We start from the raw sequence: 24172 nt of genomic DNA, 5'->3' as shown, positions 1-24172 counted from the left end.
ATTGAAACATTCTGTAATGTGTTTTGTAATGCATAATACAACACAGCCCACCCCCGGGTCCCCACCTTTTGCTCCCCAACTTTCAGTAGAACAATTTTGTCAAGAATTAGAACCTTATAAACCCCCAAAAATCAAGCAACAAAGGTTTCAGGATTTGACTGCTTTGAAATCACGTATCACTGGTAAAAGGGTCGATCGCCCTCTTGCGGCCTCTTTTTTGGTCTGTTTTTCACTTCAGAGGAACAATAGGAAAGCGAAAAACTTTTAGGGGGAACAAAAGATTTCAAAACCTTTGTTCGCCCTAAAAGTTTTTCGCTCTCCTATTGTTCCTCTGAAGTTGAAAACTGACCAAAAAAGAGGCCGTAAGAGGGCGCTCGACCCATTTTACCAGTGATACGTGATTTCAAAGCGATTTCCTCCTTCCATTTGGAAGTATGAATATTAGAAACGAGCAGTAATTCTCAACAGTTGCTTTGGCGCAGTGGTAAGTGCTCTGGACTGACAAACACACTGTCGTGAGTTCAAACCCCAGTGAAGGCAGTTTTCCTTTTACTATTCTTATATCTCTTTCCTTCCATTATGAACCTTAAATATTAGAAACGAGCATTATTTCTTAACCGATACAGTGGCGCAGTTGGTAGTGCCTGTACCCGGAGAGCAAGACCAACCTTGTCTTGGGTTCGAACCCCAGTTGAGGCAGTTTTCCTTTTACTTATACCTCTTTTCTTCCATTATTGAACCTTAAATATTAGAAACGAGCATTATTTTTCAACAGTTGCTGTGGCGCAGTGGTTAGTGCTTTGGACTGAGAGAGACAGATGAACACACTGCCATGAGTTCAAGACCCAACTACAGCCTTTTTATTTTCTGTTCTCTGGAGCAGGTGGAAGTATAAAGGTAAGAAACGAAGGTTATTTCATTGGGAACCAAAATGGTGTAATCGGTTGTTCCGTCTGCAATGATACTGAGCAGCATGTGTTCAAGCCCTGGGTGGGTGAGTGAATTCTGTAAAAGGAGTTCGCCGCCACCCCTCCCCCCTACAAGGTTCCCAAGCGGCACCCGAGTTGGCCGCCACCCCTCCCCCGACAAGGTTCCCAAGCGGGTGAAGTGAGTTGGCCACCACCCCCCTCCCTGACAAGGTTCAGTGGAGGGGAATATATTTTAAAAACTAGTAGTCCCAACTACTAGATCTTTAAATATTTGAAATGTACTGTAGCATCTCACCTTATGGTCTAGTGGTAGATAAAAAAAAAATAGGCATCACAAGGTCCCTGGTTTAATTTTATCTCATGCTTTTCTTTTTATTCTTTTGCAGCTTACAAGTAAAAAAAATAACCAAAACTTGCAAATAAACTATGTCCACTTAGTGCCAACAAAATATTGCATCTATATCAAACCCCCCAAAGAGAGGAGTTTTAGCATTCTCTAGACAGGGGGCAAAGAATTGTGATTTTCTTGCCATATAATTTGTACAAAATCCCACTTGACTATCTGACTGATGTAGAGTCAAGTGAGTTAACATTTGTTCAAGAATTAAGTGAGAATCCACAAATGATCAGACAATTCGAGCTCCCTAGACCACCAAACATGTACTAACTCACTCTTTGGACATCAACCTATTCAGTCACTGATAACGCTTTTACAGTACATAAGTTTTATGGCCAAAAATGGTTTAAAATCCAGAAAGAACAGTCTTCCTTTTATGTGAAATATAGACCCATAGATGTTGAATATGTATGAGCAAATGGACATTACCTTTTACCTTTTTATGAGTTAGCAAATCAGTTCTGCCACCAACCTACCCCTTCAATACACTAAAATATTTTCAAAACCAAAGCCATGTAGTATATATACTACACAGAAGGCAATTTTTCAGACAGCCTGTTAAACCCATGAGACTCAACTAGTGACAACTGCCAGGGATCACTTGAGGTGTGTTTTAAGATCATCCAACACATGATTATCACTTCTGAAGCAGATATCATTTACCTGATTGACTGTTTATGCATTGTTCAAGGTTACTTCAGACCTATCTGTAATTTGAGCCACTTCACAAACTAAAACTGAAGTTGACCAAATTATCTTCACCAAAAGGAAATGATTGCAATGGAGAACTCACAGTGGGGGCACCATCATACCAGGTGTGCGATTCATCCGACCTTAACTTTTGGAGTTATTAAGGTGGTCAGAATTTGACCCTAATGGACCTTTGACCTCTTCATAGAACATTCAGTTTTTGTACATTTCTGAGCATGAGGATAATCGCAGCTTTGATTTTGAAGCTAAATAAGTCGACAAGAATTTCAGGCTTTTGGCAGCTGATGACTCCAATTTACATTTGACCTCTTAACAGAACTGCTCAAAGTGTAATGCTCAGTGAGGGGGACCTACCACCTAACTATGACATTTTACCGATGCTACAGATGTTCACTAAACTCGACTATGAGGTTTTTGTATTTTGGCCACTGATGACCTCAACTGACCTTTGACTCCGCTCAATAACTGGAGCAGCCAAAGAATACAGTGCTGTAAATTTACATCCTAATTTGCATGAAATTCATGTAAGATATGCTTGGTGAGTCACCCCGTTTACAAGTTGGAACATCACATATACATACGTTTACCTGCATACATACAAGCCTAGATTTCTTTTAGAATTGGCAAGGAATAAATCCAAGATTCCTGGCAGAGGATACTTATAAATTCCTCTCTTCTGAAATTACAGACTCTTTATGCATTAGATGATCTTTTAGCATCATCACATGACCATCCTTAACAAAAAACCTTTCATAATTTCCATCTGTAAATCTGAGAAATTTTTCCAACACGATACCCTTGAGAAGAGCACTTTTGACAACATGCAAGAGAGAAAAACCACCTGTATTGTTAGGTGCAGGTTAGAGATGGTCTTATGGTATTGCAGAAGTATTCAAGACTATGCATGATGTATAGATAAATTTCTGCAGAAAAAATTCTGCCAAAATGTTCCTTAAAATTTAGGAAAGCAATATTTCAAGTGTTTTAAGTACAGCTTTCATAACAGTGTTCTCCATTTTATCTCTTGCTATTTCAAGGAAAAAAACTGCATATCCTTAGTGCTTCAATATTTACACACATGGTGATACAAAAACAAAGTAGAAAAGCTGTCATATATATATATATATATAATATATATGTACATATATCCATTAAGAAGCTGCAACATCAGTGGCTCAAAGAGTTTGTGATCCTGAAAGTTGGAGACTGGCAGGACTATCTGGTAGCTGGATCGAATCACTTTCGGATTCTTCTTCAACTTTAGTCCTATTTCTAATCTCCTTGAAGGAAACTTCCATCGGCTTGTCTCTTTGGATTGATGAAGCGTTCGGCACGTCGCTACCTGAATTGGAACAAACTTTTCTGTCTTCTTCTGCCTTCAGGAGGTTATTGTCTGGTAAGCCTTTCCTGATCCGGTCCGAGTTAGACCTTACTTTACTCGGCGATGAGACTATCAGCTACAGGGGCTTGGGATTCCAATTTATTGTCTCTGTCTGATGTTTCGTCATCTTCCCAAGTCTCTTCCAAATTTAATTCTTCTGGAGGTCTCTCTGGGAGCTGTTCCATGGTGGACACCATAGGTGGTTCTGTCCAAAAAAAAGAGTATTAAAGAAAATTACTAGATAGGAATACACAAGCCATGTAGACGAAAGTACTCTGCATAAAGTGTAGATCCTGCATGTTACATTTGAAGTCTCGAATGAGTCGATAATAGCCAATAAGTTTAAGGGCAAACACAGATTGCTTTTGGTGATGGGAGGGGGTGGGGGAGTAACACTTTCTTGGTGGGATGGGGTCAGAGCCACAGACAGAGATGTAAGAACATTTAATGATTTCCCTAACTTACTGTATGTAATGTCAATTTTTTTTTTATCATTTATAACCCATCTACTAGTAAAATGTCTAGTATTGTTGTATCAACTACAGTACAGTAGTTACAGAATTTTATTATAAAATGTAAAAAAAAAATGTAAAAAAAAAAGGAATATATTACAACAAGGCCAAAAGTCAAGGGCGTAGGAACCGGGGGGGCTGAAAAATGTGGAGGGGCGGAAGTATCATTCCGCCCCCCGCTTCGCAAGTCAGAAAACCCCTTTTTCATTTCCAAATGAGAAAAAAATCTTATTTGGAGCACCAAATTGCATGTAAGGCCACGTGAAAATGCAAAATTATATACAAAATGGAGTGGGTGGGTTGAAGTGTGCTATATTGCACCAAATTGCATCTGAGGCCACCTGGAAAAACAAAAAATTTCCAAAGGGGAGGGGGACACCCCCTCCCCTTAAACCCCTCCCCAGGCCGGCCATCAGGCAGATTTCACAATCAGATGGTCCAAAAGCTCCCACAGTATTAAAAAAATTAAGTTTGTTGAAAGTTATGTAATACACATGTTTTTTATTCTTTGACATCTCAGTGAAGTGAAAATGGAATGTAGAAGATAAAATATGGTGTAAATTTTGGAAAATTTACTACTCTAAATTGCAGAGTCACACAAAGTCACAATCCAATCGAATCTCACCCTTCCCTCTTTTTATTCCCTAGGAGATACAAGGAAAGGCCTAGTCCCATAATTCTTCAGTTATGGAAAGCACCAATGTTGCAGACTATAACTAGTATAAAAGATATTATTTAAAAATTCTTAATTTAATTTTAGCTTGTTAAAATCGACATTGATGTGATTGGACGGACATTTATGGTAAAATATCAATTAGTAGTTCACTTAAAAAATTAATAAGAAGAGAAAAGAATTTGATTTTGTTGCAATGTGTTAAGGACATTTGCTTTATAACAAATAAACACAAAAACTGTCTTTAAATTGCATAATTAGCTTAACAATACAAAAACTTTTTCAATTTCACACATAACCATTGGACGGACACCACAGTTATGTGTGAATTTCACACATAACCATTGGACGGACACAGAGTTACAGTATGTGTGAATATTACACATAACCATTGGAATGAAGCATTGTTTTGAAAACATTCAGAATGGTTATGCAAACTACTTGTTTCTGTTTCATCCATTTCTAACTTTTATGTCTATTTAACTTACAGATATATGTTGCAAGGGTAGAACAGCAAGTGTATGGATAAATTCACACACTCCAACTGAGTCAGAGGTATCTGACTGTCACCACATATATTGCAATGAATTCAACAGCAAAAAGGGAAAATGTAATATAAAGTTTGCAGGCATATTGAATTCACCTTTAAGTACTGCATTTAATTGACTGAATTGATGTTATAGAATTGTATAATTGGTTTTTAACTTGTAACAACCGACATGGACGAACATTTATGGTAAATTATCAGGTAAAAGTTCACTTAATAACATACTCAGAAGAGAAAAGAATTTGATTTGTGTTAAGTTAAAAGATGTTAAGAACATTGCTAAATAACAAGTAAACACAAAACTGCCTTTAAATTGCATGTAGCTTGACAATACAAAACACTTTGTTTAATTTCACACATAACCATTGGACGGACACAGAGTTATGTGTGAATTTCAAAAATAACTTATGGAGTCATTGGTTTAAATATTTATACTAGTATACCCATTCACAGGGAAATTCGTTAGAAAGCCTTACATTAACAAGAGAATTAATTGCCAGGCCATGCCCCTCATAAATGTGCATGACATAAATTGCATCACACATCAGCATGTGTAGCTAGGTTACCTACCAATATCACCATATCAAGTTTTTGTTTGAGAAATTCAACCTTTTGATTGCCAAGTTATTGCAATATATAAAGATTTTTACCCTTTGACCTCTTTAAATTACTGATGTACAGTAGGTATTAAAATTAATAGTGTTTATCTATAGGCCACCAAACCAATATGTATGGTAATAATCAATAGCTCCCTTGTCAAGTTATGGTGCATACAAACTTATGTTACATAAATTTGTTAAGCGTGTGTCCTCATCAATATGCATGAGGTGAAATTCACATCAGAAAGTTTGGGCTACATACCAATCTAACCATACCAAGTTTGAAAAAATCTGACATATGCTTGAGAAGTCATTGCACTTTGATGTTTGACCATGTGACCTCATTAATATTCATGAATGAGCACCAAATTCAATTGGGTTCAACTTCTTATTATGGGCCACCCACTCACCAAGTATGCTATTGATCAATCATTCCCTTGTCGAGTTATCATTCATACAAACCAAAAAACTCAGTCCCGCCTCTCCATTAATATGCATGGTATCAATTACAACATGCATCAGCATGTATAAATGGTCTTCCAATATCACAACACCAAATTTGAAGGAATTCAGACTTGTAGTTGCCAAGTTATTGCAATTTAAAGATTTTGACATTCGACCCTGTGACCTCATTAATATTCATAAATGAGCACGAATTCATCACTGCCAGCTTCTCCTTCGCGGCATCCACTACCTAATTTCCCAGTCCTCACATTCTCTGTTCTGTTTTCTTGCAATGCAGTGCGACAGCTACTAATTTACTACCCCAAACTTGCAAACTGAGTAGGCCTAGGAATACAACTACAAAAAATCGCAAAACTGGTACTAGAAGTACAAATGTATGTAGGGCAGCCATTTGCAAAAACGTATTTTAGTCGTAAACATCGCTCACAATGTGTACTTAAACATCGGAGAAGCGTTAATTCTTCATCTGAATACTTGACATTGTCCAACGATCTAATTTGATGCAGCAGTTTTAAGTTTACATTTGTTACTCGCAGTGCCCGATATTGCGCAATGTCTGTCCCCTCGCACGTTATCCTAGCGTTATCTGTCCCCTAACATAACGTGCGCTAGGCCGATTTCGATGTAATGGCCTTACATCTAACCATTGACACTATTATGTGTGGTATGTCAACTACGATAAGAAAGATGCTAAACAAATATAAAAATAAGCTAATTCGTCCTTGTTTCTTGTTTTGAGCTCAAGATTTGTAAGAAATAGTATTTCGCACGTAACACTTTTGCACACGTAACACATGGGACGGAATTTCTTCACCGTATCATATAGTAACGAAAGTGTTGGTTTAGAACGTTACAGCTGGTGTTTACCAATAGCGCGAAATCAGAGGCTGATTGTGGAGGGTGCACTGAACAAAATAATTTCCATACAATGTTTATATCCGTGACGATGTATTAAGTCACACGTAACGGAAATTTGGACGGACATAACGTGTGATTTATGAAAAACTACACAATTACGGGAGATTAGGTTTGATCGGGGATATTTTATTGTTATTATATAAGATACACTTGAGCAATGTTTACACAACAAAATCGTATTTTTTTTTAATTGTGTTGACAAGAAATAAGGCATACATTATTTTACATATTTTGGACGGAAATAATCTGGGAAATTGTCACTTATTGAGATACATCCACAAAGTACAAAATACCAATAAAGACAAAGAGACACCACTTATTTTATACATAATTCTTATCTTCATTGAATGAGCAAAATTTATTTCAGTTGCTCTTCATTCTCACAATGTACATACCAATTATTTAAGCAACACCTATTTGTGGGAGTTGAGTCCGTCCATTTTTGTACCAAAAAAAAATTTCATCATTATTTTTCAAAGAAAATAATTGAACAAATTAAAAAATATTATCTTTTTTATTTCAAATGCATGAGTTGTTCAAATTAATGACAAAGACTTGTAATTATTTAGAGCACACAGCAGTACAGGGTGCTTCAAACTGACTATGCTGGTTTGGACCATCAAACTGTGAAATCTGCCCCCAGTCTTCGGCCCCCCCACTCAAAAGTACCTTCCTACGCCACTGCCAAAAGTATTAGAGTTGCAATAGATTTACAAGGGATATTACAATGGAAAGACATGAAGGAAAACTTTAAAAAAGATGACTTTAGAAACAAACCTCAGCTAATTTGTTGTGAACCGTTGAAAAACAGTGCTATCAGGCCAGACTGGGTTTTTTATGCCACCTTTAATTTTCGTTTAGAATGACAAGACTATCTAGTCTAATACTTTAACCATTTAGCCCAGTTCCTCAGATCCAACACAAAATTACAAAAAAGAGTTTTACCTTTCTCAAATGACATGTTAACAGTGGTAGTACAAATTTGTCAACTTTGGGACTGATGGTGTTTCATTATCTAACAATAACACAGATGGAGAAATACTACATCTCAAACATGCCCATAATATAAAGCAAATCCAGAGTATTGAAGTGGAGGGTGGAGTGGAGGCAGTAAGTAAGTGTTTAATATTTTGAATACATGTGCTGAAAGTTTTTCCATTTTGTTTATCATTATATTGATGATGATACTAGAATTTCTGTTAATGGGAGAAAAAAATGCCCAATATCTTTGCATTTGTGTAGCAAGTCAGTCAATTTCATAGCAAGATTCTCTAAGGTAAATGGAGCAACAGAGTTTGGAGTGAGTTAAGTGGTACTGGATATGAGTTTTGGTGGGGTTACAGACAAAATCTAAGAGATGGGGAATCTAGGTCCCACCCCTGGCCGCATCCAAAACAGCAAAATACTAAGTAACTGGGTGTTTATTTACAAATAAATTACAGGTCTTTAATTGAGATGGAGAACAACACACAATGTCCCTAAATATTCCACCAAGACCGCCCCTCCCCCCCCCCTTTCCCGACCTTTTCTCTCATAGTCTCTTTAGGTGTAGGGTTTCCACAAAGATCTGACCCGACCTAACGTTTATATTATTACACCCTTCAGAATTCAGAAGCTACAAATTTGAACAAAGTTTTTAAATGACGTGCAGATTCAATAGCCTTTGGCTAACATTATGAACTTTTCCATTAAAAATCGTTTATGAACACGTGGCGAATTTGTCTTCTAGACAATTTGGTCTCCAATCATTTCTCATTCGTTCAGAAATTACAGGTTACGTAAGTACCAATGGACTCACCAAAGCGTTGATTTCTATGTCAGAATCGGCATACCAGGCTCAGAAACTGCATTAACGTCGGTACGAAATGTTCTCCAAGAAATGAAAGAGCGTGGTCGTTAAATGTATTAATCCTTGGGTGGTTTATTTCCAGATAACATATTGAATACACGCAGTCCTTGTACGCCTAAGCAATGAACGTATCATATTCCCATAACAAGTACTACATTTTCAAATAGTGAAAATGATCTAATATGAACTTGGCCGAGGGAGGAGAGCAGAGAAAACACGTCTGCCTGTCTACGTACTGAATGCGTATCTATTCAACTGTCGTTTACTTACACTATAGAAGTTACTCGTGCGTAACAATACTGAATGCTTGTAGCACAGTTGTAGCGAATAATTCCATGGCAAGTAACAATACCGCTTTCACCGCCGAATACTTAAGATGCGTCACGTTTGTATCACTTCTCATTGGTTACTTGCCAATGGACAACAATATGCAAATTACAAATCTGAGGTTTATTTTTGCGTAGGCCTACGGTAAAATCCTTACCAGTGAATTAACTTGTTGATGCCAAAAGGTAGTTTATTTATTTATTTTTATTTAACATTAAAGGGTATACTCGGTTAGCGTAAAGCTAATCTCCCCCGAGGCCCTGAAATAAAATAACAAATAGTGAAATGAAAAAATATAAACATATAAAATAATAATAATGATAAAATTTAAAAAAATTAGACGACAATGAAAATGAAAATAAAAATTGACATGACATGAAATACAATATGGAACAATCAATTAAAAGAAATTAAGAGCATAATAAATGAATTAAAGTCCTGCATAGAACGTTTAAAAGTATTTAAAGACTTGGCATTCTTACACTCCTTTGATAATTCGTTCCATTCCTTAGCAGCAACATATGAAAATGTTTTCTGGTGATACTGGGTATTACCACCCTCTAAAAATGAATTATTTCGTGTGGTGGACCTGAGAGAGTGGTTATATATATTATTTGTGTGGCGGAATATTTCCACAACATACTGTGGAGCCAGACCATTTGAAGACCTATACACCATTGTCAATCTTTTACATTTTAACGTTTGTCAAGTGAGGACCAGTTTAAAATTTTAAAAAGGTCTTCAGATCCATCATCAAATGTTGCATTGAGAATAATTCTTGCTGCAGCTTTCTGTAAACGACAAAGTCTGAGAACATTTCTGGCATTACCATATCCCCATACTAAACTACAGTACTCAACCATCGGTAAAATATATCCATTATAAAATAGAATACAAGTATTGGTATCAATGAATAGTTTTATGCTTCTAAGAAGAGCCAATCTACTGGAAACGAGCTTGCAAACAGAATCGACTCGTTCATTCCAAGATAATACATTGTTGATTTTTACGCCCAAAATCATTTCACAGCATACACTTTCAATCATAGAATCTTCGAAGGCAATATTTAATTTGTTATTTGGAATGGTTTTCAACCTTTGTCTTGAACCAATCAACATGCTTTTAGTGTTATTGCTATTTATAACCATTTCATTTTTCTTGCACCATTTGCAATCATTAGCTATATCCTCATTAAATTTGGTATTTAAATCATCCATAGACTTGCCCTTAATAGGAAATGTTGTATCGTCTGCATACATGTCCGCATTGCAATAATTAATACTTTGACCAAGAGCAACGGGCCCAGAATTGACCCCTGTGGCACCCCACATGCATGTTACTGGCAGTAAGGGGGGAAATACACCATTTACACATGTAGATTGTTGTCTGTTACATAAATACGACTTAAACCATGCAACAGAGCTTTCGGAAAGACCATATATAGATAACCTATTTATTAGAATAGAATGGTTTACTAGGTCAAATGCTTTTCTCAGGTCTAGAAATATAGATCCTATAAGATATCCGCTATTAATAGATTTATTCCAGTCGTCGATTATCTTTAGTAATGCAGTTTCACAAGAGTGCCCTTTTCTAAAACCTGACTGGGACGATCCGTATTAGACCAAATGCATTTATAAACTTGGATAAAGCAACATGCATGAACGTGTTTTTCTAATATTTTAGATAATACAGGCAAGATTGAAATGGGTCGATAATTGGATACTTCTAGACAGTGGCGCAGGAAGGTACTTTTAAAGTGGGGGGCTGAAGACTGATGGCCGGCCTGGGGGAGGGGTCTAAGGGAAGGGGGTGTCCCCCTCCCCTTTGGAAATTTGTTGCATTTTCAGGTGGCCTCAGATGCAATTTGGTGCAATATAGCACGCTTCAACACACACTCCATTTTGTAAATAATTTTGCATTTTCACCTGGCCTTAGATGCAATTTGGTGCTCCAAATGAGATTTTTTTTTCTCAGTTGGAAATGAAAAAGGGGTTTTCTGACTTGCGAAGCGGGGGGCGGAATGATACTTCCGCCCCACCATATTTTCACTGGGGATGGCGCCCCCCCCCCAGCCCCCCCCCCCCCGGTTCCTACGCCCTTGCTTCTAGATTTGAATCACTCTTGTAAATGGGAACAACTTTGGCTTTCTTCCACTTAGTAGGAAAGACGGAGTTTCGGATGCTATACTATTCAGTACATAGCCTTAAGTGATAAAAATTAAAGCTGGATATCTCTGATCGTTTCAAGTTCACACTCATTTAATTCCTGGACAAATTTAAGTCACTTGCTCTATTTTATTCACACCGTTAATTGGAATTTTGAGCAAATTGTATGGCAAGGAATCACAAAGCCTGCTGGCCAATTTCTGGTTATACTTTGCCACTAAATTGACGTTGTCTACATAACTGATAGAGCCCTGATACTTTTTTTTTTATATGTTGCCACATTAGTCATATTTTATGTATCCTCTCAAATTTGGTGTGCACAAGTTCATGCATATTAACATGTATTATACTTAGCACCCTATGAATATGTTTAAGAATCGTTACCACTAAACATTTTCGCAACGTACCACTTCCTCCCAAATGTAAAGTAAGACAAGACACAATTTTTGTGAAATTATCTCAACAGAAAGTAGCACTACCATGATTCTGGGAATTGCTGGCTTTAATGATGCTACTCAAACTGAAAGCAACCTACTGCGTTCAATGATCTTCCATTTGTAATACTCAAATCATGGAACGATGAAATTCATTAATAACTTAATTAGTTGACTTTCATTTCAGAATAATAACAGCTATGGTCCAAAGTTTGAAAACTTTGACTGTTTGTATATGAGTTTCATTATGTGTTCTATTCAAAGGTTATCTTGGCAACGCAAATTTTCACTTTCAAAATGGAACCGCCAATTAATTTTCAGGAAATCGTTTTAAAGTCATCATGAATTGATTATAAATTAATGAGTGCTCAGTAATTATTGTTTTCATTTGGTGAAAACAATTCCTGTATTCTGCCATACAGTAGTTCAGTTAAACGCAATCTTGTATTTGAACATTACCCGCCCTTTCTCATCCCCCCCCCTTCCGCCCCCTGAATGTTTCACAGATTCTTTAAATCAAAAGGACCCACTGCAACCCCTGCTTAATGATTGTTTGTATTGTAAATGATTATATGTATGTATATGTATATGAGTATTGTATGAGTATGAGCATATGTATATAATATACATACAGGCCCATAGTCAGGTTGCCCTCCACGTGCGGGACTGTCTGTGCCACCATGTCAACAAACACTTCATGATAAATTTGTTGAAATGTAATTTACTTGTTTAGTGACGGCATATTGGCAGGTACGGATGAAAGAGCCACTCTCGACACAGGGAACCATTTTGTTGCAAAATCATGTTGCTTAGGTTACCATTGAGTGACGGCATATATTTGTACGGATGAACGAGCTCTGCTGGACAATCGGGGGGGGGGGGGGGGCACCAGCAAATTAGGTAATATTCTTCTTTCATACGATATCATAAGATATGGCTTTATTCAAACAAATGTACACTTTGGAACACTGTGTGCTGTCAGTCAACTGTGACAAGATTAGGATCAGATAAGGGTGTAATTAATAAAACCCTAGATTGGAGATTCCGCTTTGATAAAAAAATATATATATATATATATATATATATATATATATATATATATATATATATATATATTTATATATATATATATATTTATAGATATATATAGATATATATCTATATATATATATCTATATATATATAGATATATATCTATATATATATATAGATATATATCTATATATATCTATAAATATATATATATATATAAATATATATATATATATATGTATATGTATGGCTAGAACAGTTCCGATAGAGCAAATTAACTAATTAGGTGTTTATTAAAGTGATGCAATAAAATGGTACAAGGTTCAATTTAATACTAAGTATTAGAATTGTTATATATTCAGTATCCTATATGTGAACTTTGAGAAATCCCAAATCGCTGGTAATTATTCAAGGTAGTACTTATAGCTGTAATATGCATCTGGTAAGCAAATCTTACTAAAATGTGTGATATTCTTTTATAAAACCAATACGTGGAGTCCTCAATATTCCGACATCCAAAATGCTTGTGTGCAATTTTGGTGGAGCAGTCACAAACCAAATTTTAAGGTTCTTTTGTTTTAATACAATATTAGTAAATATTAGTAGTACTTATCAATCAACTCAATGTAACATCTAACATTTAATGTATAGCCTAACAGTGGGATTTCTAACAACTGTGTAAAGCATTTAACATGGTCAAACAAAGCAGGTCAGTTGGAGATATTAATGTTAAACTGGTGAGCTTTGCCCTAAAATAAGATATGCATTTTGTTTAGTGTAACTGGTTGATGGCATCCAGTTTCATTGAGAAATTTTTGTCTGCAGCCTCCAACGAAGGCCCTTGTTCTTCGTTGGGCTGGTAGACTTGGTGCTGGTATTTGTGCTTGATTAGAGTTGTTGTATGACTCAATAGAATAAACTATAAACTAAACTTTCATTAAATTTTTATTTTTGACGAACTTGTAAGTACCTGAATCAAATCATATACATTCGAGTTGGCAGACGACAAAAAAAAAAAAAAAAAAATGACACTAAAATGAGAACAGAGACACGATTGTTCCTTTTACCAACTTTTTAATAATCGTCACTTTTTTTCATGACCTACAATGTAACTACCATTTCACAGTGCAACAACAACAGAAGAAAGATTGCAAGACAAATTGTACAGATGATTTTCTCTGACAGAGACAGAGATAAGAAAGGTTGGGGTTTAGGGGGTGGGGGGAGAGATGGGGTAATCAGAATATCCCTGACATATCACCCTCTGGAAACACTTAAGCAAACTTAAAAAATGTTATGGTTAGCTTTTACAACCCATCAAGGAATAGAATGTCTCAAGAAAATTTCAAATTCTCTGAGGATTTTGCTTCCCACCCTAGCATGTCCATGTGGCAAAAATTCCCCCCTCCTCCCCCCCCCCTCCTCCCTGGTCAACGACTTTGATGATCATGGCAGCTTGAAGCAAGACGACCATTTTTGTACTCGTTTGGTCACTTTTGGTCAAATCAGTAAGTCGTCCTTAATAAGTCTTGGTTTTTTTTTTATCTTTTTTTCTGCACCAAATTTGGCTTGAATATAAAAAAAAAAAATATTATTCTACACCATTGAAGAGAAGACGGGGTAGTTTCTCTTCCCTAACAATACTTGATACAAAGAGGAAAAAAAATTCTCCAGGCAAGATAGAACTTTTCACATTTCATACAACAGCTGCCTAGCACATTAAACACAGAAACATAATCAATGTTAGTGAGACTTGGTTATCAACCCAACCCGACCCTCCCATTCTTCCCCATCTATTCCCCACACTCTTCCCCATCTATGCCCCCCACTCCCCCCACCCCACAAATGAAAAGGACACAGCTGACCAAATGTTAGCTTTTAGCAGGTGAAAAATTGTGTACAGTTTGAAGCCCAAACTGCCATCGAATGAACTACGGATCAACATTTATCGTTAATAATACTTAAATTTTATTTACATCAATTTACCTGAAGAATACTAAACAAACTAAATTTTGTTCATTTCTTTCAGTTAAAGACATACAAATTGCTCCTGACAACCCTTTCCCTTTACCAAGCCAAAGCATAGGCTGAAACATAAAATCTTTACGAAAAAGGAAAGAAAAAAAAAAAAGAGAGTTTTTTAAGGATACTCTAGAACAAATTTACTTACAATAGCATAGCATAAACTGGTATAGAAAACTTGGTAATAATTCATAAATACTTGGTACAAATCTTTTCATTTTTTGTTTTCATTCTTTTTTTATGACATCGTCTCTCGGTCTGAAAGTCGCAACAACTTTTACGTCTGTCTTGTATCAAGCATGACTAATCTGAAATGAACATGCCAATGCACAGACAAATCACTAGGTGGGGGTGGGGTGGGGGGCTCAATGCTTACAGCTAAATACAACCCCGAACCCCTTTTGGTCTCAACTACGTGCTGCTCAAACAGGCAGAGTATCATCTCAAAGCCCATCGTCTTGGTCTAATGTTTGCTGCCAGTTTGACCTGGTATGTCAACGTTATACAGTCAAATAAACTTATCTGATTTTACTGTTTTTTGCACCGACATAACACCATGCTATGCCAAGGTTATACAGTCAAATAACATTATCTGATTATTGTTGCACCGACATAACACCAACAAACCACTAAAATCACAATCACAACGTACTATCAAAAAAAGAAAAACATTTTTTTTTTTTCTCTGTACATGACAAAATTTGTAAATAGCTTTGACAATTATGGAAAATCCTGAAGCACTATCAAATTCATGAAAAAAAAAATGTTACTTTCTACCGACTTGTAAGCTTCACCTCCATCAAAACATTTCAAAAAACTCTGTAAATCATTGTTCCCGTATATCTTTGGGGAGTGTTTGACAAGCAAATTTGGAGAGAAAATGTGTGAGCCAATACAGCCAAACAGAAATAGTCAAGAGTGCCAAAGATGAACGATAGTGACGTAATCAAGTCCGAGTCAATTTCTTGTTCCATGATTTAGTTAAGAAAGCATGATTTAAAATACAGAAGAAGAAGAAGAAGAAAACGACGATATCCTTTCTCTCTCGCGTTCCCATTCCCTGTCTGTGCCCACCACCGACCCTTCACCACCGATATGAAGAAAAACGTTAAAGTTTCTGGACTATACACGTAAGTCGTATATAATGTAAAAAAAGTGAACGGTGCCAGTGTGGATGAGGCATTCCACGATCAAGAAAAATAATCATATCTTTTTTGTTTTCATCGTGGATTTTGATAGCGTAAGTAGTCTAAAACAAAACAACAACAAAAACATCACAGTCAAAATTACAAAATATAATTAGTGTTAATGCAACACAAGAAAAATTTTTGCAAAATAATTGCTTTGCCATTCATCACTCTGTCTCTCTATGTTAATTACTCTTATTAAATATGAAATATACACAAGTATTTTTGTCTTCATTTTTGGGGGGGAGATTGTTTCACGTTTCCACTATTTCTTATTAGATTCTCAGAGGAGAGAGAACTTTAGAATAGGTTGACAAAAGAAGGAAAATTTTGGGGAATTTCCTCAAATTCATGAGAGGAGAGATTATAGTTTTCATCCTCTGCGTAATCCATATAAAACAACTCATCGATGGGAACCCAAAAAAAGGACCCAAAAAAAAAAGAAGGAAAAAAAATAGGAAAAGATTACAGATGCAACTTAACATGGAAAAATTATACAATGGGTAATGCACATACTCAAAAATAATAGACTTTTGAAAAATATCTTGACTTGCTTAAACTTTAAACACTGAAGCTTAACAATAACTCACAATAGAGACACCATCTGGCTATTTATCATGTCAAAATATGTCAAAGATTATTAATACAAGAAAAAACAAGGGGGCGGGCATTCTTGGTCTTTTACAATATTATGGCATAATATCAAAAAGTAAATAGTTTTACGGTCTTGTTCTGCTGGGTGGGGGTACGTAGTATACCTGACCTAGCAGAGTAAAAGTTTTTACCCCAAAACGTTGCACATAATGATTTGACTTTGTTCTCTGGAGAGTCAAAACCCTAGCGATGATGACGTCTACTAGAATCCTGATAGGCGTACAGACACCGGGAGAAGTAGGTAAAATCTGTCGCAGAAGAGAACAGAAAAGAAAATTTAATCAGTTGTGAATCAAACAACATCAAAAGAAACTTTTGAACAAACGGAGAGATATGAACGGTGGATCACAGGAACGAAAGTTCTATGCTATATCAAGCGTTCAACTATCCCACACAAGGAATCATAGTATCCAGTATCCCATATCCAGTATCCTTAGTATCCAGTATCATAGTATCAGTATCATAGTATCCCGTTGTAAAATGCTATGAAACAATGATCAATTTGCTACACCGATTCAAAGATGTATAGCAGTTCTTTTATACACGGGAACCATGAGGGTTTTTTTTTTATTGACAATGGATAAATTTTCTCAGAATTATCCCCTGTCCACCTCTATGTTGGTGGTGATTGTTTTTTTCCATTACAAAGTTTACTACATTGTAACCATAGAGATCACCAAAGGGTAAAAAACAACTTCACAACATTTCCAGAAAATGTCCATTCAGACATAGGTCTCTTTTGCTCAGTCTTTTTTGTTTGTTACATTATTATTACCACCGAAATGGTTTTTCACTACTACAGGATGAAACTTCGAAACTTGCCCTGTTTATTTAATTTTTTTATTCCAATATTTATTATGACCATATAGTCGAATTAGTTAAAGGGTAATCTGCCCAAAATTGCAAAATGCAGTTGACCTATTGACCTCGGGGGGGGGGGGGGGGGGGGGGTGGTGTTGAACTTACCAGTTGGCTCAGAAGAGTCCACAATCCTTGAGGTTATTTTTGATGATAACGTCTGTTACTGCATCAAACACAAACTGGATGTTGTTAGTGTCTGTGGCACAAGTGAAGTGGGTGTAGATTTCTTTCTGGTCCTTGCGTTTATTGAGATCCTCAAACTGCATCTGTATGTATGCGGCAGCCTCTTCATATGTGTTGGCACCTGCAGGCAGCAGAGAGAGAGAAACGAACCAAAGATGATAATAATGTACTGTCAAGACCGCAAATCTGGCATAACACTAGAGAAACATCCACACTTACATTGATATGTAGCTCGGTTTCTCTGCTATTGTGCGTATACATAAGTGTGTGTGAGTGTACATGCGTCACCCCTGAAATCCAATCCCGGCATTGGCAGCAGGTGTAGAGGCCAATTTAGAACTTAGGGTGCTGTTTTCTTTCTTTTCTGTTTTTCCTTCTTTTTTTTGGGGGGGGTAGCTTTTATTAGAAACTGAAGCATATTTGATAAGGACTATTCCATTAACAAATGGCTTTGTCAAGTTCATATACGGCAAACACGATCATATGGGTACATCTACACAGAGTTCAAATTGGCAGCGGAAATTAAAAGAATTGAGACATTTTAGCTTCTGCTAAGCTCTGGAGGCCTTTGAAACAAACTTGTAGAGTAGAAGGATTATTTGATAGGTTTATAAGAAAATCTAGCTCGGAACAATGCCTGACACATATCAATTAGCATACATAGAAGTCGGACACCAGATTTATCCTGAGCATGGGGCCGGGGGGGGGGGGGTGGAGTGGTCAAGCAAGATCTCCTTGCCATGATTATCAACAGATCTGCTCAGCTTCCTCCACAAAGGACACAACTGCCTCATATTTCACAACTTTTGCATCCCTCCAATCCCCTGCTCCCCTCACCGCTCCCCCTCAATCCAATATTCAAATTTTTTTGTTGCAGAACACATGAGCTTATTGTACCACGACAGGAAAACTGCAGGAAAATCTGACCCTACCTCGCCTTGACAAACATATCATCATACGTCGCCTCAAATTCACACATCCACTTTTGACATTTCACACTATGAAGTGACTACAAGCCAGCCTTATGTAGGAAGACACTGTCACTGAAGGTGTTTTTATTATCAAGTGGTTCCAAGGGAAACGTGTGCGTTGCTCCAAGGCAATATTCATGACATGGACATAGCTGTTGGTAATATTTCAGAGAAACTTGTGTAACAATTCATATTGGTGTCTTTCATTGTACTACAAAAGTCTTCTTTTTTTTTCATTTTTCTTTTTGGTTGTTAGTCGAACAAGGAAAGCACACATTTTGATGTTTGGATGGGTTCCCTACACAGGACAAACAATACTCTACTAAGTTTCTCACAATTTTCATTTTGGGTGGCAAGAATCTGATAAACGGTATACAGATGGATATGATCTGATAACGGCCATCTTGGCATGATCGTAGAAGCTGGTTGAAACCTAGATTCTTACTTTGCATACTAGAATGAAACCAGTCAGTCTTCAACATTTATCTTAATCCTTGCCAGAGAGGGCACAATAGAAACCAAAAAAAAACCCACCTGTGTACTCTGGGAAACAAATGGTGAGTGGTGACTTGGTGATTTTCTCTTCAAAGAGATCTTTCTTGTTCAAGAAGAGGATAATGGATGTCTCTGTGAACCATTTGTTGTTACAGATGGAGTCAAAGAGCTTCATTGACTCGTGCATTCGGTTCTGGAGAGTAAAATGAGAGAAGTGCGATACAACGTTAGAGATGAGAGAAGAACACCCACAAAGTAAAAAGAACTTCAAAAGGTCAATAATTGAATATCTCTATTGCAGTTCTCACCCATTTGAGTTTATTAGGTGTACCCACCCACCTCCCACCACCCACTTGCAAGAAAGATGACTGACCTTTATGCCCACTTCCATTCTATTTAACTAAATTGTTACCACCAATACGTAATAATGAGGCAGTTTTCAAATAGAGACCGTTGTGAACAAAACCCCTGCTTTACTAATCATCTACAATATATGATATGTGATAAATGTATGTACACCTAACCAGCATATTTTAACTCAAACATTTTAAAACATGGAACTCTGGGGTAAAAAAAAATAAATGGAAATAAAAAAGCCTTGATGTACTAATGTGATGGAGGGTCTATACACGGATGATCGTTACTATCGCTTGAAAAGAGAAACCGGAAAAAAAAATTGAACTGTTTTGATAGGGAGAGCAATACCTATATCCTTGATACCCACTCGCATATATACATCCTGTAAACCTTGTAAAAATCACGCTGAAGGGCTAGGCTGCCAAACAGTGTCATGTTAACACTTGAGGCTACTCCACTGTTGCTAATTGACCTTGCCTATGGAAATGGGAAGCTTCCGCTTGCTTCAAACTCCTTACTTCCTGCCATATATATATATATACACATTAAAATATTGACCCTGCATACGGCAAACCGAAAATGAAGGGCTCAGACCTTAACGATTTACACCAAGTCACTTCAGTCCAAGATATCAGTTACATAGGGTTACGAATCGTCGATAGGGTATCTTACACAAGAGAGGAAAATAGTGTCACAATATACTGTCACTGCTAATTTAGATGCACAGCTAGCGAGGATGTGCTCCACTAACAGAACCACGATGAAAAAATAAAGAAAAAAAATTGGCTTCAATTTTTTTTCTTTTTTTCTAAACAGAGCTTGACAGCTGTATCACATCTAAAGTGTCTTGGAACTTAATGACAGACTAAAATGAAAGGTTCGACCGTGAAGCATTTCTCTCAGATCCGCAAATACGTACGTTGGGACTTCAGTAATGTACAGTGACGAGACGAGACCTTCATATTTTCACAATGTTTTACAATTTACATTCACCGTTATGATTTGAATGTATTCCAAGCCATAGGCTGAAGAGCATGAACCAACCAAAATCTACAAATTACCTAAGAGCTGTTGGGGCTGAATTCATCAGTCTCAAAACGACTTGTCAAGCATTTACATACTTTTTGCCCCGCGATTTTTTTGGCAGGCTGGCTCGATGACTAATCTGCTAAAAGCAAAAGTTGATGGACGCGAGGAGCTTGCTTCAGTTTGCAGTTCATATTAAAGCTGAAATCAGGGCTAGATTACAAAATTTACAGTGACATGCTAGGTTTCACCACATCTGGAAGACTGACGTAACGTACTGTATTAAAACCAGCATTGGAAATTTCTCCTTCAAACTTTCGCTGCTCTCAGTTTTTGATGTGTGTGGTGAAAATTTAGCCAGGAAGCCAATCGTTTATTTATTTTCGTGTGCCTCATGTTCCTACATTTTAAATACATGGTGAAAAACACTCCAGTCCGACCGGGTATGCTCTCTTTTGTCTTCAACGTCGGCTAATTCATACACTAATGGAACCCGCAAGCTTTCACCGTGTTCAGACTTTAATAATGACTGCGTATAGTTGAAGAGAAAGATTAAGAAGATATCTTCAAAGTACAATGCCACTTTACTGTCATGCTATAAAATGTAGAATCCCCCCCCACCCCCCGATATAGAAATATGTCTGGTAACAAATCTGTCGACATCAAATTAAGAACGAATAATCCAGTGGACAGACTATGTAAAGTCACAGCATCCAACATTCAATGTTACTTAATATCGAGTACTGTAATGCTCACCACGCAGGTCTAGAACGGAGGTTATAAAGGACGACTATTGGGTAGCACATTGAGAAATGTTGTTCACCACTCACAAGAGACACAAGAAACCTATTTACATTATGCTGTACTGTGCATGTCCATGTTATAGTTCTTGGTCAGGTCATGTGACACAGTCGCAAACAGTATCATATCTGTGAATACTATCATAAAAATATATATATATATATATATATACTGTATTTAAGAACATTTTCTTTTTAAAGAGTGTTTCTGGGTTTAGTACTTGAAATTTTGTGGGGAATGATTTATAAGGATATCTAATAAATGTTCATTTGCTATAAAAAAAATATAAAGAAAAAGTAAAAACAAAAATGGGAGGGTCTCTAAGTTTAATCATCTCTTATTATATTGCAAGTCACGCTTCTAGGTTACTGTACGTAAACTACTGTACAGTAGTCAGAGACTGCTTTATCGACCAAAATCAAGCTACTGCTCAAGAGAGAGCTGAATGCTGAATATCCCTTTACTTGGAAACCCTCACTTCTCCCGCAAGCCACAAGATGATAAATATTTTGATAAAAGCCTGTAATTAGCCCAGATAATCTAATCTCTCTCTCTCTCTGTCACTGCTGATTTACGGATTTGATGTGAAGAATGAAAAAGGTTGAGTTTTAATTCCATGAAACATCTGCTGCACACATAAATTGTTATACTAATTGCTATTAAGATATATACACAGAGGTGTCAAATACAGTACTATCAGGTTACATTATATTTCACTGAATTGTCTGATGGAGCAAACGATTATTTGATAGATCATTCGTAGAAAAGTGAAAAGCTGTTTTCACTGAGGCCTTGTAAATCATTACTTTAACAGTCAATATAGTCATTCTGCTATTACAAAGTGGAAACTGAGTCAATATTGCATCCCAAATTTATGAAAAATATTAATATCACAGACAAATATTTCATATAGATATATTAGGAGGTTGACACCAAAAGGCAAAACTAGCACAGGATTTGACCTGAAAGGAATTGGGCTGCAAAATTCTGATTGATATCCAAAAGGTTGTGAAACATTTGAAAGAAAATAATCGTCATGACATAACCTACTAAAAAAAGATATCTACTCCTTCCGAAATGTCAGTTTTTATTTATCAACAAACTTCTGATTGATCAGGTTGACAATTATTGTAAGAGACACTTGTAAGACAACACTTTCAGATGAAAGGTAAGGACTTTTTAAAAGTGTGTTTTGATTTCATCAAACAAAAGGCAACTTCCCTATATTGTGAAACTCTACTGTATTTGTTCCATTAGAACACAATGAGAATCTGAAAAGCAGGATAAAGGAAGTTCGTCAAGATTTAGTTTCGCTTCAGACAATCACAGGGCTAATGTTGTTATTAATATGAGCTGTCGACTAAATAGAAGACATCAGCATTCTATCCCTACTAGAGGTCAAACAGCAGATCCGATTATAGAGTACTACTGCAAGCTGTACACTTCCATGTTTTATGGGCTGATGCTGAATGTGTGTGCACAGTATGTGGAAAATTGAGTGTAAATGACTCAACAACAGACTTGACCGAATCATCGATGCTATAAACATCCTCTGCTACATTAGGTTTCGTTCACTACGTAATGCTACATTAGTCTTTCAGGGTATTTGCCTCATTTGCCTAAAGATTGGAAGATTCAAGCCCACACTGGAAAGTGTAAGTAGGTTTATTTTTTTAGCTTCCTTTTTCTTCTTCTTTCATTTTTGGTTTCCAGAAAGGGAAAACTATGGAGTCTCTAACCGACCTTGTAATGTACAATTAAGGTTAGATTCGTCCAACACAACAGTATACAGAAACGTTGTACTAAAGCCAAAGTGAAGAAATCTGGTCACACATCCAAAGTCTACGCATGCTAAGTTTTTCAATACCGCCCTCATTGCCTTTCGGGAAATGTTTAACACCGCGGCTTTTATTCTCTTACCCTTCGTTTCTTATTGTGCTATAAAGTCCAATTCTTTTTTCCTCGTCTAATCATCCTAACACAATCTTCCTTTTCCCCAGCCACTGACACTTCAGTCATTGTTCCACAAAACAAACAAAACATTGATATATACCTAAACAGCTGTTCATTTGTTGTAGATAAAATTGAATAGGAAAATGCTATGAAAGAAGTTGTGTGTTCTCCTCCCATTCCACTTCCCATTCCCCCATGCTCCTGAAGAAAACTTTGCATAGCTCCCCTCCCTCAACCCCCCGCCCTTCCAGAGTCTGAAATTTTTACAGTATGAAAAAAAAATACATAACCAACAAGAAGTGTATATGGCACTTTCAATGGACTTTGATGGCAGTTGTATTTTGTTTGTAGGCTACAAGAAATTCACACAACGTGTGTGATCTCAGTTATCACAGCAATACTCATGCATTCTGAGCTTTACATCTTTAATTTAAGGAAATTATTTTGTTATCAATGAAATATCAAAACATGTTGCTTTCAGGGAACAATTGCATGGTACCTGTATCTAAGTGCCTTCTGTGAATAAACTCCCATGAAGCTTTCAGAATTGATTGCTACTTCGCAGAAATTTTACATAACTTGTCATGCATTCATCAAAGTGTTTTTCAGGATTCTTCTCAGATTTATAAACCCCCCGAGCAATTTTCTGTTTTTCTCTCAAAAAACGTAGCTACTTAGTGAATTATTGAAGATTCCTTTCCTTCCTGAAAAATAAGCCTC

The 24172-nt window shown here is 36.6% G+C and overlaps 1 protein-coding gene and 1 long non-coding RNA gene across 4 annotated transcripts in view; both read right to left on the bottom strand.

Annotated features, from left to right (window-relative positions):
* Nucleotides 1-1201: 1201 nt before the first annotated feature.
* LOC139961667 (uncharacterized) lies at nucleotides 1202-9619 on the bottom strand. The gene is made up of 2 exons (XR_011790957.1): nucleotides 8931-9619; nucleotides 1202-3623 (listed from the first exon to the last, which is right to left on the bottom strand). It is a non-coding gene; the product is annotated as an uncharacterized lncRNA (long non-coding RNA).
* A 4377-nt stretch (nucleotides 9620-13996) lies between these two features.
* The window catches only part of LOC139960864 (guanine nucleotide-binding protein G(i) subunit alpha), a 49394-nt gene continuing 39218 nt past the window's right edge, over nucleotides 13997-24172 (bottom strand). For all 3 annotated transcript variants that reach the window (XM_071959506.1, XM_071959508.1, XM_071959505.1), the window contains exons 7-9: nucleotides 19355-19508; nucleotides 17772-17970; nucleotides 13997-17053 (exon numbers count right to left, since the gene is read on the bottom strand). In XM_071959506.1, coding sequence (XP_071815607.1) covers nucleotides 17780-17970; nucleotides 19355-19508 — 345 coding nt within the window. In that variant the 3' untranslated portion in view covers nucleotides 13997-17053; nucleotides 17772-17779. The remainder of the gene's footprint in view (nucleotides 17054-17771; nucleotides 17971-19354; nucleotides 19509-24172) is intronic.

Source organism: Apostichopus japonicus, chromosome 20, assembly GCF_037975245.1.
Source record: "Apostichopus japonicus isolate 1M-3 chromosome 20, ASM3797524v1, whole genome shotgun sequence".
NCBI classification, from domain to species: Eukaryota; Metazoa; Echinodermata; class Holothuroidea; order Aspidochirotida; family Stichopodidae; genus Apostichopus; species Apostichopus japonicus.
This window is presented reverse-complemented; position numbering and strand designations above follow the sequence as displayed.